We start from the raw sequence: 15,258 nt of genomic DNA, 5'->3' as shown, positions 1-15,258 counted from the left end.
CATTATTTAATTATTTAATTATATCTAATCAAATTATTAATCGATAACATTTGATGAAGATGTTGACCTAATAATTAATAAAATTGATATAATTATATATTTAATCTTCATTATTTATATATTTTATTAATTTATTTTAATAAATTTAATCTCCAATTAAATGATAGTATGTGTCATAATAGAATTAGAGGGTATTTTTGCACACTTTCCTATGTCTTTATGACATTATTTCAAACTTCTTTATTATAAAGGTTGAATTTAACGTCGTATTGAATAATCAATATGTCACTTATTTGTTATAATATTGATATTCTTTATTTTAGATCTTTAAATTGAATTTGGATATACGGTTTACGACTGAAGATAGTTTTGCATGACGTTCGGTTTTGATTTGAGATCTTCGGTGATCTTTTAGTAGTTTTATCTCTTATTATGATTTATTTATCGATACAGTCGGCTCTATTCATGTTTATATTATGTTTGAGTTTTTAATATTTTTCTTGTATGATCTATATATGATTACACGTGACTAGTTTCTCGTGTTAATGATTATATGAAATGTTTTAATAATATGTTTAGTTTATGTTTAATTGTAGACGTTGATTGTAATTTCAGATGTTTCATCTTTTTTTTTAATAAAACCCAATTTCACCAACAACATGTTGGTCTAGTAGAATGATACACTATATCCCTTAAACAAAGATCATACATTTATGAATGAACTAAATTGAATTGAGAAGGTCGTCATTACCTAAACATGTGGTTATAAAAAATAATAAAACAAAATTTTTGTTACATAAAAAAATTGAAATGAAAAAGCTAATTTTCTTTTATGAATCCCATTATGCAAACGGTAAATCTAAAATTATTCCAATGTAAGCACTTTGAAATGAATAATTAACAGAAATAATAATTTGGACTGATTGATAATATTATAAAAGAAAAATGATTAAGTTACATTTAATTAAAATATGGAGATTAAATTCAAATTAAATACAATATAAGAATTAAAATAATTTTTTTTGTAAAAGCTTCATATATATATATATATATATATATATGCACTTAATCATTTTTATTAAATTTGAATTGTTCTCCTTAATAATCTACGGGTAGTGAGTCCATAGGCCCATAAGCTTTAACTTTAGTTAGTTTGAAATTTAGGCATTATAGGTGATAATTAGGGATGGACATGGTCCGGCTTGCGTAGGATCGGGTCGGGTAGAATTTCCGACCAACTCAATTCGATTTGAAAATTTTATTACCTTCACCAAAAATTCGACCCAACTCCTAATATGATCCGATTTTTGAGATAAAATCCGATTTTAATCCGATTCGACGTAAAATAATATAGAATTATTTTTTTATTCAATAAAAAAAGAAATTAATTGAAAAAAATATTATAAAGAGAGATATATTTACAATTATCTCTAGATATATAAGATATAATTATATTATTTTTCGAATGAGGTCGAGTCGGATATTTTTCATCTTAAAGCCGAACCTGACCCAATTCGAATTCTATTTTTTTTTTAAAAAATATAACCCAATTGAGTCGAGTAACATCAAAACTCGACGGATTTGGGTTCCGTACCATCATTAATCATAATCATTGGATATTAATAGGAAAAATGATGTAATTGAGTTAAAATTGATAGTTTTTAATATAATTATGATTGATTGTTGATATAAACTAACATACAATGGACGGAGACGATGGTAGGTTGCTAAGATTAACACGAATTGATGGGAAAAAAAAAGTTTAAAAATGCATTTAAACAATTAATTGTTCCTCAATAACGACAAAGTACGTCATGGGTATGGCCGTAAATGAGTGTAGTTGAGTTCGAGTATTGTTGAATTCAACTCGAATTGAAAAGTGTAAAATTGAGTTCAATTCAACTAGAAAATTCATGAACTTAAAATTGTTAAGCTCCTCGACATCGACTCAAAATTAAAATTGATGCTAAACAAAACTTGAATTCAAAAAAAAATCAGACTTAACTCGAATGAAGTTCAAACTCGAACTTAAATCTTAAGTACATAAAAACCTTATATTGTATTTTTTTTAAATAACAACATATAAATACTGATATTTAACAATTTAATTTTAAAAACCTAAAAATTTAATATATTATTTTTTTTCAAATTGTTTGCAAACTTTTTGAATCGAATATACAATAACTCATTTTGGCTCGTTAAGAATTCAAATCAAGTTCGAGTCGAGTCCATTTAATTTAAGAGTTTATAAATTTATAATCAAAGCGATATTAAATAACTCACGATATATCTCGTTTGATTTATGGTCCTAGACATGAGGTATATCATTACCGACACTTTCCCACTATGACACCAATATAAAATAAAATAATTCAATGTTAGCTTTAAAATTTTCAATTTCCACGTTGCTTGCTTGTGCTAAGCATAATATTAATACCCCCACTTTCTTCAATAATTGAGGATTCCCTGTCTTAGCTTGGAGAAAATACAGCCCTTAAAGCTTGGTTAGCTTTTAAAGAAAATGTACCTCACTCTCACGTAGGGGTGAATTAACAAAGCCTTCAATGAATTATTTGTCAATCGTTCGTATAACGTTTATTTATATTCGTTCGATAAGCTAAATAAACAAGTATAAACAAATTTTTTTATATTTATTTAATAAACGAACGAACACGGAAAAAAATGGAAATACCTAACGAAAACCCTGCTTCTCCATTACGAGATCGCAGTCATCATCCGCCGCCTGCTTTTGTTTCTCCGGCACCTCCCCCTATTGGCGGTAATATCGTTGGAAATCTTCATGGGATTGAAGTGTTGACTTCACCAACTTTGGAGAGACCATGTTCCCCCTTTCCCGACGAGGATCAACGTGTTTCTAAGAAAGTTCGTAATAAGGAATTTAACGATGACCGAATGGAAGAAGATCAGAACGGTATGGAATTTCAGTCGACGGTGGATAGCACTAATGAGGGATCTCGGCAACAGGAAAAACAAACTTATGCCAGTGCAGTCATGGGCCAATCGAAGCAGACAGTTGATGCTGTTTCGCTTCAGGCTATGGATGAGGTGGTGGTTCTGGATGGTGAATGTATCGTGGATAATAATGGTTTGTATCCTGTGATTCAATTTGCTGATCAAGTTCATGATAGAATTGACTATAGTATGCGGTGCTCGGTGATAGTCCGACTCCTGGGACGTGTCGTGGGTTACAAGACGTTGATGAATCGGATTGGTTTAATATGGCAGCTTCAAGGGCAATACCAAGTCATTGATTTAGAGAATGAATATTTCCTGGTGAAGTTTGAGAGAGAACAGGAGTATATCCATGTCTTGATGGAAGGGCCATGGACGATTTACGGAAGCTATCTTACGGTTCAACCATGGAGTCGTACATTTTCCACGTCGGAAAAACATCCATCACATGTAATTGTTTGGGTTAGATTACCGGGTCTTCCTTATAGATACTATTCCAAAGCGATCTTTCGTCGTATTGCGTCGGTTATTGGTCAGGTTGTGAAGATCGATTATAGTACAAATTCAGGGGACAGAGGTCGTTTTGCTCGTTTGGCAGTGTTAGTGAATCTTAACAAGCCATTAATTCCATGCTTAAAGATTGATGGGTTTTGGCAGAAAATCGAGTATGAAGGATTACAGCAAATATATTTCCAATGTGGAGTATATGGTCACTCGAAAGATATTTGTGGCTCTGTTGAAGCGAATACAAGTAAGGGAGGAGTTGTTAATGGTTCAAGCGCTGAGTTGGAGAAAGAAGTAGGTGGCGAGGAGTATGGTTTTGGACCATGGATGATAGCTGAAACGCGGCAAAGGCGTACAAAGAAAATTCATGATCCGAATATGAAAACAAGTAGTGATGTTGCGAGAGGTTCACGATTTGCTATCTTGGGTGAAAAAAATAATGGCGTAACTGAAGATACTGCGAAGGTTCCAGATATAGCAACGATTGAAAGTATTCATGAGAAAATTCCAGCCAACATCTCTCGGATAGATACACGAGCAAAAGGAAAAGGTACAAAAGACAATGGTTTAATGGAGGTCGGTGCAAGTAGTCTGGGATATCTAGGTCGAACAGAAAAGGTTGGGGAAATTCGAACACTACAGCAGATAAATGTGGTAACCATAAAGGATGGGGTGACTCCCCAAGTAACGGAACATCGCAATGTTAAAGTTGCGGGTAACCACTCGGCAGTCACCATTTCGGAGGACAGTCGACCTACTGTCACAAACAAAAGCATTCGGAATAAAGGAAATAAGCGTGAGGTGGGGGATGGTTCTAAGGGACTGAAAGTGAAAAAGAAAAATAAAGATTTTAAATTCCCACCGGCAATTCTTACAGATTGGTTACAGAATGCAACGCTTAGCACACATCTGGACCGCATATCGCTGCATGGAGAGGGCTCATCCTCCTTACGTGAAAACAATAGGGGAGAAGGAAACTCACCTGTAGTGGGACCGTTGGAAATAGTAGCGGCAGATGTTATTTTCCCAGATGGCGAGAACGCTAACCCGAATTTACCCCAGTAAGGGTGTGCTCTTGAATATTTTGTTTAATGGTTAATATTCTTTTTTGGAATTGTCAGGGCGCTGGTAGCCCAAATTTTAGACGTTACTTTCGGGAACATTGTCGGGAAAGTAAACCTGGAATTGTTGCGCTACTAGAGACTCAGATTAGTGGTAATGCAGCTGAGAAAGTCATCCGGAAATTCGGTTTTCAGAACTCTTTTAGAGTCGAAGCTTTGGGATTTAGTGGTGGAATTTGGCTACTTTGGAAAGATGGATTAAATGTCGAAGTTTTTACTATTTCGACTCAATTTATTCATAGCAGATGTTGGTCTGATGTTGTAAATAGATGGCTATATTTTACTGTAGTTTATGCGAGCCCTCAAGTGGAGAAACGAAAGCTAGTATGAAAGCATCTTATGAATCTTGATCCAGGTGACAATGAAGCTTGGGCATTGGGTGTTTATTTCAATTCCATTCTTCGTCTCGAGGAAAGGGATGGAGGAGCAAGTCATGGTTCAGGAGTTAGTAACTTGTTTGCGGAGTTTGTTTTTGAGATGGGGTTATTCGAAGTGAATTATCGGGGACCAAAGTTCACGTGGAGAAGAGGTAATCTTTGTAAACGATTAGATCGCTGCCTTATGAACATTTGTTGGGCGGATGTTTTCTCGGGCACTTTGGTCTTACATCTAGACAGGGTGGGTTCGGATCATTGCCCTCTTCTACTTAAAGCTCAGAGTAACACGAGAGTTCAGGGGACTCGACCTTTTCGTTTTATTGTTGCATGGCAGGACCACCCTCAATTTAAGAATTTCTTGTCCGAAGCTTGGAATAATGATTTGGATGGCCTTTTGACAAGGAACTCAATCGAACTCTTTTGGTACTTATCCCAAAAATTAAAGTACCAGAGTCGTTTAACCATTTTCGACCCATTAGTTTGTGCTCAGTTTTATATAAGCTGATCACAAAGATCATTGTGAATCGGCTGAAACCTTTAATGAGTCTCTGGATCTCGAAAACTCAAACAAGCTTTGTCCCTGACAGGTCGATCACTGATAATATTATCGTTGCGCAAGAGGTAGTCCACTCTATGAGATTGAAGAAAGGAAAGACTGGTTATATGGCTATCAAGATTGATCTTGAGAAAGCGTATGATCGACTTGAATGGCCTTTCATCGATGACACATTAAAAGAGCTTCACATCCCGGACAATCTTAGGATGCTTATCATGCGTTGTGTGTCTTCAGTCTCGACTCAAGTGCTTTGGAACGGTGCTATGTCTGCATCGTTCAACCCATCAAGAGGGCTTCGCCAATGTGATCCTTTATCACCTTATTTGTTTGTTATGTGCATGGAGAGGTTAGCATATGCGATAGCTGGTGCGGTGACTAATGGAATGTGAAAGCCTATTCGCTTGTGTCGTAATGGGCCTGCTCTCTCCATCTATTCTTCGCCGATGACTTGGTTCTTTTTGCAGAGGCTTCTATCGAGCAATGTAATGTTTACGGGGAATATTGGAGCTATTCAATTTTTCGGGACAAAAGATCAATATCCAGAAAACTACTATTTATTACTCAATGAATGTGGATTCGAGCTTGAAAAATTCTATCAGTGCATCTTTTGGCTTCCAAGAGGTTCAAAATTTGGGTAAGTATCTTGGAGTTCCTCTTTTACATTCTCGGATTACGAAATCTTCGTACAATTATATTGTTTCGAGAGTTCGTGATAAGGTCTCAGGGTGGACGGTTAAAACTTTGTCATTGGCTGGAAGAATCACCTTGGCAAAAACAGTGCTATCGGTTATTCCTTGTTACTCAATGCAATCAACGAAGCTTCCGAAAGGGACATGTGACGAGATAGAAAGGCTAATTCGAGGTTTTATTTGGGGACATACTGAGACTAGAAGTGGAGTACATCTCGTTCATTGGGAGAACATTTGCAAACCAACTGTTAAGGGTGGCCTGGGTATGAAGAAATTGAACGTACAAAATGAGGCTTTTCTCATGAAACTAGCTTACAAATTGGCGGTTAATTCCGATCAGTTGTGGGCTAGAGTACTACGCACAAAATATAAGTGGGTGGAATTGATACCCGAGTCCATTAATCGCACGAGAAGTTCGCATGTTTGGAAGGGTATATCTCAAGTATGGAACGAGGTGAGACAATACTTTGTTTGGAATATTAGTAATGGGTGTACTGTTGACTTTTGGAGGGGGGATTGGCTTAGTGACATGGGACCTTTGGAGAGTTGTATTGTCAATCCAGCAGAAAGAAACAATCTCCCAAGGATATCAGTTTCTTCTATGATCGATACTAATGGTCAGTGGCGTTGGGATTTCATCATTGACAAACTGCCAAACAGCATCATTCATCGTCTGGCAGCAACAATGCCCCCACGGCAAAACTGTCGAACTGATACTCTGGGTTGGAAATGGAATGTTGACCGGCAATTCTCGGTTAAATCAGCTTACGAGTTGAGGCGGGGAATTTTGAATGATGATTCGCATAAAGTGTGGGAGGTGATATCAAAGTATCGAGGATTGCAGCGAATTAAAATCTTTTTATGGTTACTAGCGAATTACGACTACTTACTAATGCAGAGCGAGTCAGACGACATATGGCCACATTTAACAGCTGTGGAATCTGCGGACAGTCAGGCGAAACATCATCATCTCTTTCGTCAGTGTCATATGGCTATGGCTATTTGGTCATCATTAATTAAAACGGAGAAGTTAGCGGATTTTTTCACAAGGGATTTCATAGATTGGATGCAAATTAACATCGCTTCTCCGGGGTTTTATGCACGTGAAGAAAGTGATTGGGACTTATTGTTTGGTTCGATTCTTTGGTTGATCTGGAAGAACCAGAATAGAAGATTGTTTGATCCAGATTATTTTGAGCATGAGTCTGTACTAGAAAAGAGTAGGCGCCTCACTCTTGAAGCTACCTGTGCATTGGATTCAGCTTTGTCAAAGTTCCAGCCTTCTCATCGTTCCTCTACTATGTCCGATATTTGGCATCCGCCTCCTCATAATTGGTGTAAGGTTAATACAGATGGGTCTCGTAACGTAGAAAATGGATTAGCGTCATGTGGAGGCGTCATTCGATCCTCGAATGGTGGTTGGATGTTTGGATTTTCTAAAGTGATCGGAGTTTGTTCCATAGTTGAAGCGGAGTTATGGGGTATCCATGAAGGTCTCTCTCATGCTTGGAACCTAGGAGAAAGGCAAATCATAGTGGAAGCAGATCGTTTTGAGGTTGTCCGAATGCTAAAGGTAAACTCTAAGAGAGGCTCGATTTTTACACTTCTTGACCGCGTTTTTGAGTTGATTAACTGAGATTGGAATATTATTTTGAGGCATATAAGCCGGACTACAAATAAGGTGGCAGATTGACTAGCTAAGATTGCCATAACAAGAGGAGAGGTTCATAAGGTATTCTCCGTTCCACTGCGGGAAGTGGTTGAATTAGTTCAACAGGAAGCTGCCGACTGCATTTTGACAGCAGAAGCTTAATCTACTGCAGTTTATTTCTTTTGTTCACAAAAAAAAATAAACGAACGAACATGAACAAATGTGTGTTCAGTTCGTTTATTTTCACGAACAAACTCGTTTATGTTCACGAACAAACTCGTTTATGAGCTCATTTATCGACTAGTTCATTTTTGTTCATGAACATGATTGTTTACTATGTTCCTCTTCTTTTATTTTTTTACATTTTAAATATTTGTGAAGATAGAGACTAAATTTAACACATGATAAAAGTTAAAATTTAAATTGTAAATTTTAAGGAGTTTAAGCACCAGTGGTGTAACTTTGTCATTTTTCTTTAGCTTACAAATGAAAGTGTAAATGACAACATATACTAAAGGAACACTAAATGAATGATAAATGAATAAACTCTAAATGAACCCTAAAGAAACATATTAGTGAACATATAAATGAACATGTTCGCAAACATTAAACGAGCATGTTCTTGAACAATAAACAAACAAACAGAAACACCTTCAAAAATAAATAAACGAATATGATATTAAAATTTAAATGAACACGAAGTGAACAAAAATATCTTAAAAATAAACAAACAAACACGTACATAACCTTGTTCATTCAAGCTCGGTTCATTTACGCCTCTAACTCTCACATAACCTTCAAGGCAGGAACACATCTCTTTAAGAGCTCCTAGTTTCTTTGAAACTAGTTTAAAGATCAGGAAATGGGAAGGCTCCATTGCAAATCAAGTAAAATCAAAACAATGCTTAGTTTGGAATCTAAGGCAATCATTTTTTAATAGTTTGAGTGATTATAAAGTTAATATCTATTCAAAACTTTATTAACTAATTGACAATGCACACATACTATGTAGATAGAGCTTTTCAAATCGAAGACCTCTGAGGAGAACAACATCCCCTTTAACCACTCAATTAATTATGTTACAATTGACATTGGATTAAACATTGTTTTGAACGAATGCTTTCCCTTTCAAAATAAAAAGTTCTAACTTTTTGACTTTGGCATGTGAGAGAAGCTCTTGCTTCTCTCTAGAGCCCCAAGCCCAGGCGTTTTTAAAAATTATTTTCTCCACCCACATCCACCGTCCGTCGCCGCTGTCAACCGTTCGTCGTTACACTCCGACCTCTGTTTGACGTCTTTTTTCCTGAAAATATCATATGTTCACGGTGATTCCAAATCTGGGCTAAGATTTGTGATAAAGTCTTTCAATCAACGTAGATCTACACACCAAAATTCCAAGACAGCACAAATATGGGCTTAGATTTGTGATTCCAAATCATTGTTGTTCTGCCTCAAGACAGCACGGGAAGCACCAAGATTGGCGACAAAGAGTTCCAACACAAATAACAACAACCAGACAACATGATCCAACAGCTGCGATTTGCGGTTTCATAGGCCACTATTTTGGTAACGAGGGACAACAAATCCTCTTCTGTTGCTTGATATGCTTTCCGTATCAAATCAACTGACGTCCATTGTTGCTCTGAAGTGAATCCGAAAATTAAAAATATCACCGATACCAAACTTTCCTTCTCCTCCGCCATCACAGTCTCTAGATGTCGTGCCCGCTGCCACCTCTGGTAGCCATTGACCTCGGATCAGGAGCTCTTCTTTCACCTTCATCACAATTAATCAGGCGCCAAGTTTTGTATAAAAAACTTTGTTTGATTCATTCCGGTTCCAATTATCTTGATCTGAGTTTTGGGTCCCTTCTCCACAAAATCGATTGAGATCAGTTCGGCGTAGAATGTATCGATCTCCTACGGCAGCCGTTGGATCGTCTCGGATCCGAGGTAGGTTGCTCCCGAGGTTATACAATGCCTTCTCACCTTTGGGATTAGCCAAAGGAGAGGTCAGACTTCGGTTAATGGCTCTGCTCGAGAGATCCGAATCAAAGGTGGCGACTAGGAGGAGACAACGGGTTCACCAATCACAACCGGATATCAAAACTCGCGTCAATTTTTACCAAATGAATCATCATAGGCCTTCGGTTTCCTACGATGTTGCAAAGAAAAATGTTAATGGTGGGTCTGGTGGGAATCGGAAGTAGCCAGTGACCGGTGGTGGTAACCGAGGACAGGTGAAGTCGAGATCGTCTGAGGAAGTGCTTTTGAGATCCCGATTGGAGGCTACGTCGGCGACGGAGGATACTTTTTTTGTAAGGAAAAATGACGGATGTTGACCAAGATGGAACCAAGGAGTTCACCAAAAAGGGGTGTTCCGATGACAATTCTACTGCAGTAGTAAGAGGAAAGAGAATCGGGTTTCATAATTGGTGGAAAGAAGGCCACCCAAAAATTCGTAATGGGTACAGAAGCGGTTGCTTCACGTTATTTATCGAAAATTTACCAGAGAATATCTATTGGAAAAGGTTTGGATCTTTATTTTGCACTCACGGTCGGGTTATTGATGCCTTCATTCCAAACAAAAGAAATTCGAAAGGGCTTCGCTTTGGTTTCATTCGTTTTGCAACAATCGAAGAAGCAAGGAAAGAGATCTCAGAAATGAATGGATCTAATATCGATGGGAGAAAAATTAGGGTATCTTTGGCTAAATTCAAACCTTGACAGTCTTTTTGGAGAAAGACCTCCACATCTGTTTAATGTAAATCTGGGATGGAAGGTGTTTCGACGAATAAGCATTGTGAAGTTGAAGGTGTTATTGACGAAGATAAACTTCACGTGTTGAGTAAATGTCTAGTGGGATGGTGCAAAAAATTTATCAAAATCGGTAATCTCGCTAGTCAAATGCAAGCCAAGGGCCTCATTGGTTTCTCGTTAATGAGAGTTGCTATAAATGCAATATTAATGATTTTCGAAGACTCTGCTTCATTGAGAAGTGTGAAGATCTATAAACCAGAGACTCTCGCAAAGTGGTTCTCCAGAGTCGAAACTTGGTCAGAGAGTTTGGTAGTGGAGTGTCGTCGAGTGTGGTTAGTTTGCGAGGGTGTTCCTTTTCACGCTTGGAATTGGAATACTTTCAAAAACATTGCAGACAGGTGGGGTTTTTTATTAGCAATCGACGAAAGCTGTCAGTCACCATCATCTTTTGATCGGACAAAAATTCAAGTCCTCACAAAGGCTCAGGTGAGAATTGATGAGACGTTGGAATTGAAGGTCGATGACAACTCCTTCAAAATCATGGTGCATGAGATTGATCCTTCATTCAAACCAAACTCTTGGGTCCCTGAAGAAGTCGATTCTCATTAGATCTCATCTCTTCAATTGTGGCTTTGATTTTGTTTAAATGATTGCATGTGTTGGTTTTCTTTTATGTTATGTTCTTTTGCGTTGTTTTCATCATATTGCTAGAGGTGTAACTTACAAATAGGGTGATTGTCGATTGTGGGTTTTGGTTGAGGATGTAAGAGTTTAAGGTGTTTGTTGTAATGTGTATATCACCATAGGTGGATATTTTGTGTTTTCTTATGTATTGGGTATTATTATTAATAAACTATGAGATACTCTTTTCTTCCTTCCAATGATCGTTAACATACTTCTTAGTATGTGGACGAATACGAAGGGAGTTTTTAATGAGACATCCAACTTCTATAAAAAAAAATGCTTTCCCTTTCCAGCTAATGATATGGACAATGAAAATAACTAAAGAAAGAAATATTGTTTGAAGACTAGATAATTGCATTAACAAGTAGCATATTGAAATGATTCAGTAGAAAATTGAGAAGATTTGGATTCAGTGGTTGTCGAAAATCAACTCGAGGCTTTCGACAAAATCTTACACCAAAAGGAAAAGAGGTGGATTCATAGAATTAAAGCTCTTACAACATGTACGCAACTAAGAAACTGGCTGGAATTTGGGGTAGAATCTCTCATTTGAAAGTTGACAACCTGGGAAGCTTATCTCTTAGATAATACAGCCTCGCCCTCCTCACTTTCCGGTGCTTGACTACTTTAATCTCCTTTATGTTTGGCGAGTAACTGCGGTTATAAATTAAGAAACGATAAAACATAGATCAGCAAACAAGATTCTGCATTCCATGAGCTGAATCATCATAAGAAATTACAGACTTATATACAGGGCAAATTGAGCAAAAGATGAGTTCAAGAAATTCAACTTCCATCGCAAGCAACAAAACATCAAAAGAAGCCTGATATCGTAACAAACTGCACGACTTCATGGGCAATGTTTGAAAACGTGAAAAGTTAACAATTAACCAATATTTTAAATGTAAACCTAAAGGTCTTTATGCATAACACAAATCAACCAAGATTTTAGCCAACTATGGTGAGACAACTTTTAGACTGCGCCCTTAATAGCCACAGATTCATGCTAACCTCAATTTCTACCAAAGTAATTTCATCATAGTGATAGCCATGGTATACATCAACAAATGTAAGTTCCACAAATGCTATAAAAGACCAACCATCTCAAATAGCAAGAAAAAAATAATAATCTAGGACTACAAATAAAAGTGAAATTATGAAAATCTTTATCTGTTCTTATTTATTTTCATGACTTTTATAAATTCAAGATTATGCAGAAATCTAGCTCCCACAAGTTCTCTTTCTCAGCTTCAAGATGATGCATTAGTTGGTTAATTAGGCCAAACAGATGAACAACGAGTGCGCTTGAACCAGATGAAGGAAATGGTCTTATGGTCAATCATAAAAATTAAGCATTATTATAAAAGAAATACTTACACGGGGAATACAATTTCAACTCCAATGCCAGCAATAATTCTCCGAATTCGAATGGTGGTGTGGATACCGGCATTTTGTTTTGATATGACTATACCTTTGTACACAGACAGCCTACGCTTGTTTTCCGGTACTTCCTGTAAATCAAAGGAAACATAAGAATGACAACCAAAACACATAATAAAATGGAATCCAGTATGGATATTGAGAAACTCGAATTACCAATTTAATCTCTACAATATCACCAGCCCTAAGATCTGGAGTTGGCCTTTCCTTGTCTGATGCTTCAATTGCTCTTTTATTAAGTATCTACTCACAAAACAGCAATTATATCATCAAATTAAACAGAAAATCAATCGAAATGACTCGACTATCTAAATAAAAAGAACTTAACCATCTCAAAAAGAAATCGCAATGCCAAAAGTTCAATTCTCTTCTCGATTCCTATATAAGTGAATAAAAGAGACACTTTATTATAAACATAAAAGCCAGTAAAAGATGAACCAAATTACCCCCATAATATCACCAAGTTTAACCCGGGGTTTATATGGCTCCTTGGGTTTCTCTTCTTCAACCTCATCTTCTCCTCCCTCTCCTGCTTCAACTTCAGCTTCCGCTTTCGTTTCGGGTTCTTCAACACCATTTTCATTTGCTTCAGCTTCAGGGTTAGATTCTGCTCTCACAATGAAATCCCTTCGAGCAAAACAACCGAGATCGGACCCAAAATGGAATTTCAAATGAGTCCCAGAAACTGAAACCTTGGAAGCGGTTAATGGAGAAGGACCACGAGACAGAAATGCTGAGAACCCAAGGTTCTTAACTGGATTAAATGACTTGACTTGGTTTATGGGGATCATATGCAGCGCCTATAAAGAATCAAAATTGAATGTAGAAAAGGTAAACAAATATTGAAAATAAATTGAGAAAGTTAAGGAAAAAGATGAAGATTTACCTGAGGGAAAAGTTGGGAGGCCATGGTGTTAGTAGGGAGTCTCAAGCGATCGACACTGCCTTATCTGCTTTGGAGAGGGGCTGGGGACAAACTTTAGATAGAGTTCTGTAACCGGTCGGATCGGGTCTAACTTTCTAAGCCGCTGTCCCCAAAGTTTTCTTTCCCTTAATTAAAATTCGGTGGTTTAATAGTTTTTGGGAGGTAAAAAGGCATACGTGTCCCTGGTACTTTTGAAAAAAATTAATGTGGTTATTGAATTATATTTTTAATTATTTTTATTCTTTAAATTAGAGAATAAATTTATTGTAGTTATTTGATGAACTTTTTCATCGTTAACCGTTAAAGTGTTGACTTGAAGATTCATAATTTGATGTGACAGTGGTTGATGATGTGACGGATAATATGGTAGATTGGTTATTTGGTTTTGTTCGATTGTTAAATTGGTTTCTTTTGAAAAGTTTAAGAGTTTATTTAATTTTTTTAAAATAAAGTTTATTTTAAAATTTAAATATTAAAAAACTATATATATATATATTAAAAATACTAAAAATACTATTAAAAATTAAAAATAAATAAATATCATTAGCTATAAAATGATAAAATATAAATTATTAAAAAATCAAAACCAATTTTAAAAACATATATTAATATATTTAACATATGGTCATATCATCAACCTTATACAAAATATTTTAACTGGTTTAGCTGAGACTTACATACTCTAATTGGATTGTTCGAAGTATGATTAAATGTATGTATTGATAAAAAATATTTATTATTTTTCTATTTATATTTAAATACAAACTTTGTATGTCTCGACTAATCCAATAAGAATATTTTATATAAGTGTTGATTATATGACTATATATTATATGTACATATTATCTATAATATATATTTTTTATAGTTTATGATTTATATTTTATTTCTTTTAATTTTTAATAGTATTCTTAATATATATTTAAATTTTTAGTTTTTTTTTTATTTTAAACTTTTTGAATATTGTATATTTAAATTTTAAAATAAGGTTTATTTTTCTAAAAATTAAATAAATCCTTGAACTTTTTTAAAAATTAATTTGGCCCTCAAACAAGACCAAAAAATCAATCTAGTCCATCTACATGTCACCCGCCATGTCATCATCCATTATGGATTGCCACGTCAGTATTGTAAACCACCATGTCAGCACTGTGAATGTCATGTCAGCACGTAATGGTCAACGACGGGAAATATTAGTCAAAGAGCCATATTGAATTTTTTTTCTAAGTTGGAGGGCCATATTGCGTGAAAAAATAATTCGAGGGCTACCTTGATTTTTTTCAAAAGTACAAGATGCCTTTTTAACAAAAAATTAATATGATTCAAACTTTTTTACATTTAATATGACTCTTAAATTGAAAAAAATTAATTTGGTTCTTTAATCAATAAAACCAAACATTGATCGTTACGATGTTGATGTGATAATTTGTGATACTGACATGATAGTGCACAATATTAACATGGAAGTCCATGGTGTCCACAATGAGTAATGATGTAACACAGGGACTAAATTGAATTTTTTGATCAAATTTGATTATCAAATTATTTTAAAAAAAAATAAGAGTCTATTTAATTTATT

The 15,258-nt window shown here is 35.6% G+C and overlaps 2 protein-coding genes across 2 annotated transcripts; one reads left to right on the top strand and one right to left on the bottom strand.

Annotated features, from left to right (window-relative positions):
• The first annotated feature begins 10,198 nt into the window (after positions 1–10,198).
• On the top strand, positions 10,199–10,597 carry LOC120146335 (31 kDa ribonucleoprotein, chloroplastic-like). Its single transcript, XM_039159928.1, has one exon. The coding sequence runs from the start codon at positions 10,199–10,201 to the stop codon at positions 10,595–10,597; it is 399 nt and encodes a 132-aa protein (XP_039015859.1).
• A 1,050-nt stretch (positions 10,598–11,647) lies between these two features.
• Positions 11,648–13,765, bottom strand: LOC120146313 (50S ribosomal protein L19-1, chloroplastic-like). Its single transcript, XM_039159912.1, has 5 exons — positions 13,641–13,765; positions 13,201–13,554; positions 12,911–12,997; positions 12,692–12,825; positions 11,648–11,968 (listed from the first exon to the last, which is right to left on the bottom strand). Exons 1-5 carry the CDS (start codon positions 13,662–13,664, stop codon positions 11,860–11,862), a joined length of 708 nt encoding a protein of 235 aa, XP_039015843.1. The 5' UTR covers positions 13,665–13,765; the 3' UTR covers positions 11,648–11,859.
• Positions 13,766–15,258: the final 1,493 nt, after the last annotated feature.

This window comes from Hibiscus syriacus, unplaced genomic scaffold (genome assembly GCF_006381635.1).
Source record: "Hibiscus syriacus cultivar Baekdansim isolate YM2019G1 unplaced genomic scaffold, ASM638163v2 tig00110911_pilon, whole genome shotgun sequence".
Lineage (NCBI taxonomy): Eukaryota > Viridiplantae > Streptophyta > Magnoliopsida > Malvales > Malvaceae > Hibiscus > Hibiscus syriacus.
Note: the sequence above shows the minus strand (reverse complement) of the source record. Positions and strands in the feature narration are given on the sequence as shown.

Coding starts and splice junctions, on each gene's coding strand:
- LOC120146335 (XM_039159928.1), top strand. CDS start 10,199: ATGACGGATGTTGACCAAGATGGAACCAAGGAGTTCACCAAAAAGGGG.
- LOC120146313 (XM_039159912.1), bottom strand. CDS start 13,664: ATGGCCTCCCAACTTTTCCCTCAG. Junction 12,826..12,910: donor ATATTGTAGAGATTAAATTG/GTAATTCGAGTT, acceptor TTTGATTTACAG/GAAGTACCGGAAAACAAGCG. Junction 11,969..12,691: donor GTTGAAATTGTATTCCCCGT/GTAAGTATTTCT, acceptor TTATAACCGCAG/TTACTCGCCAAACATAAAGG.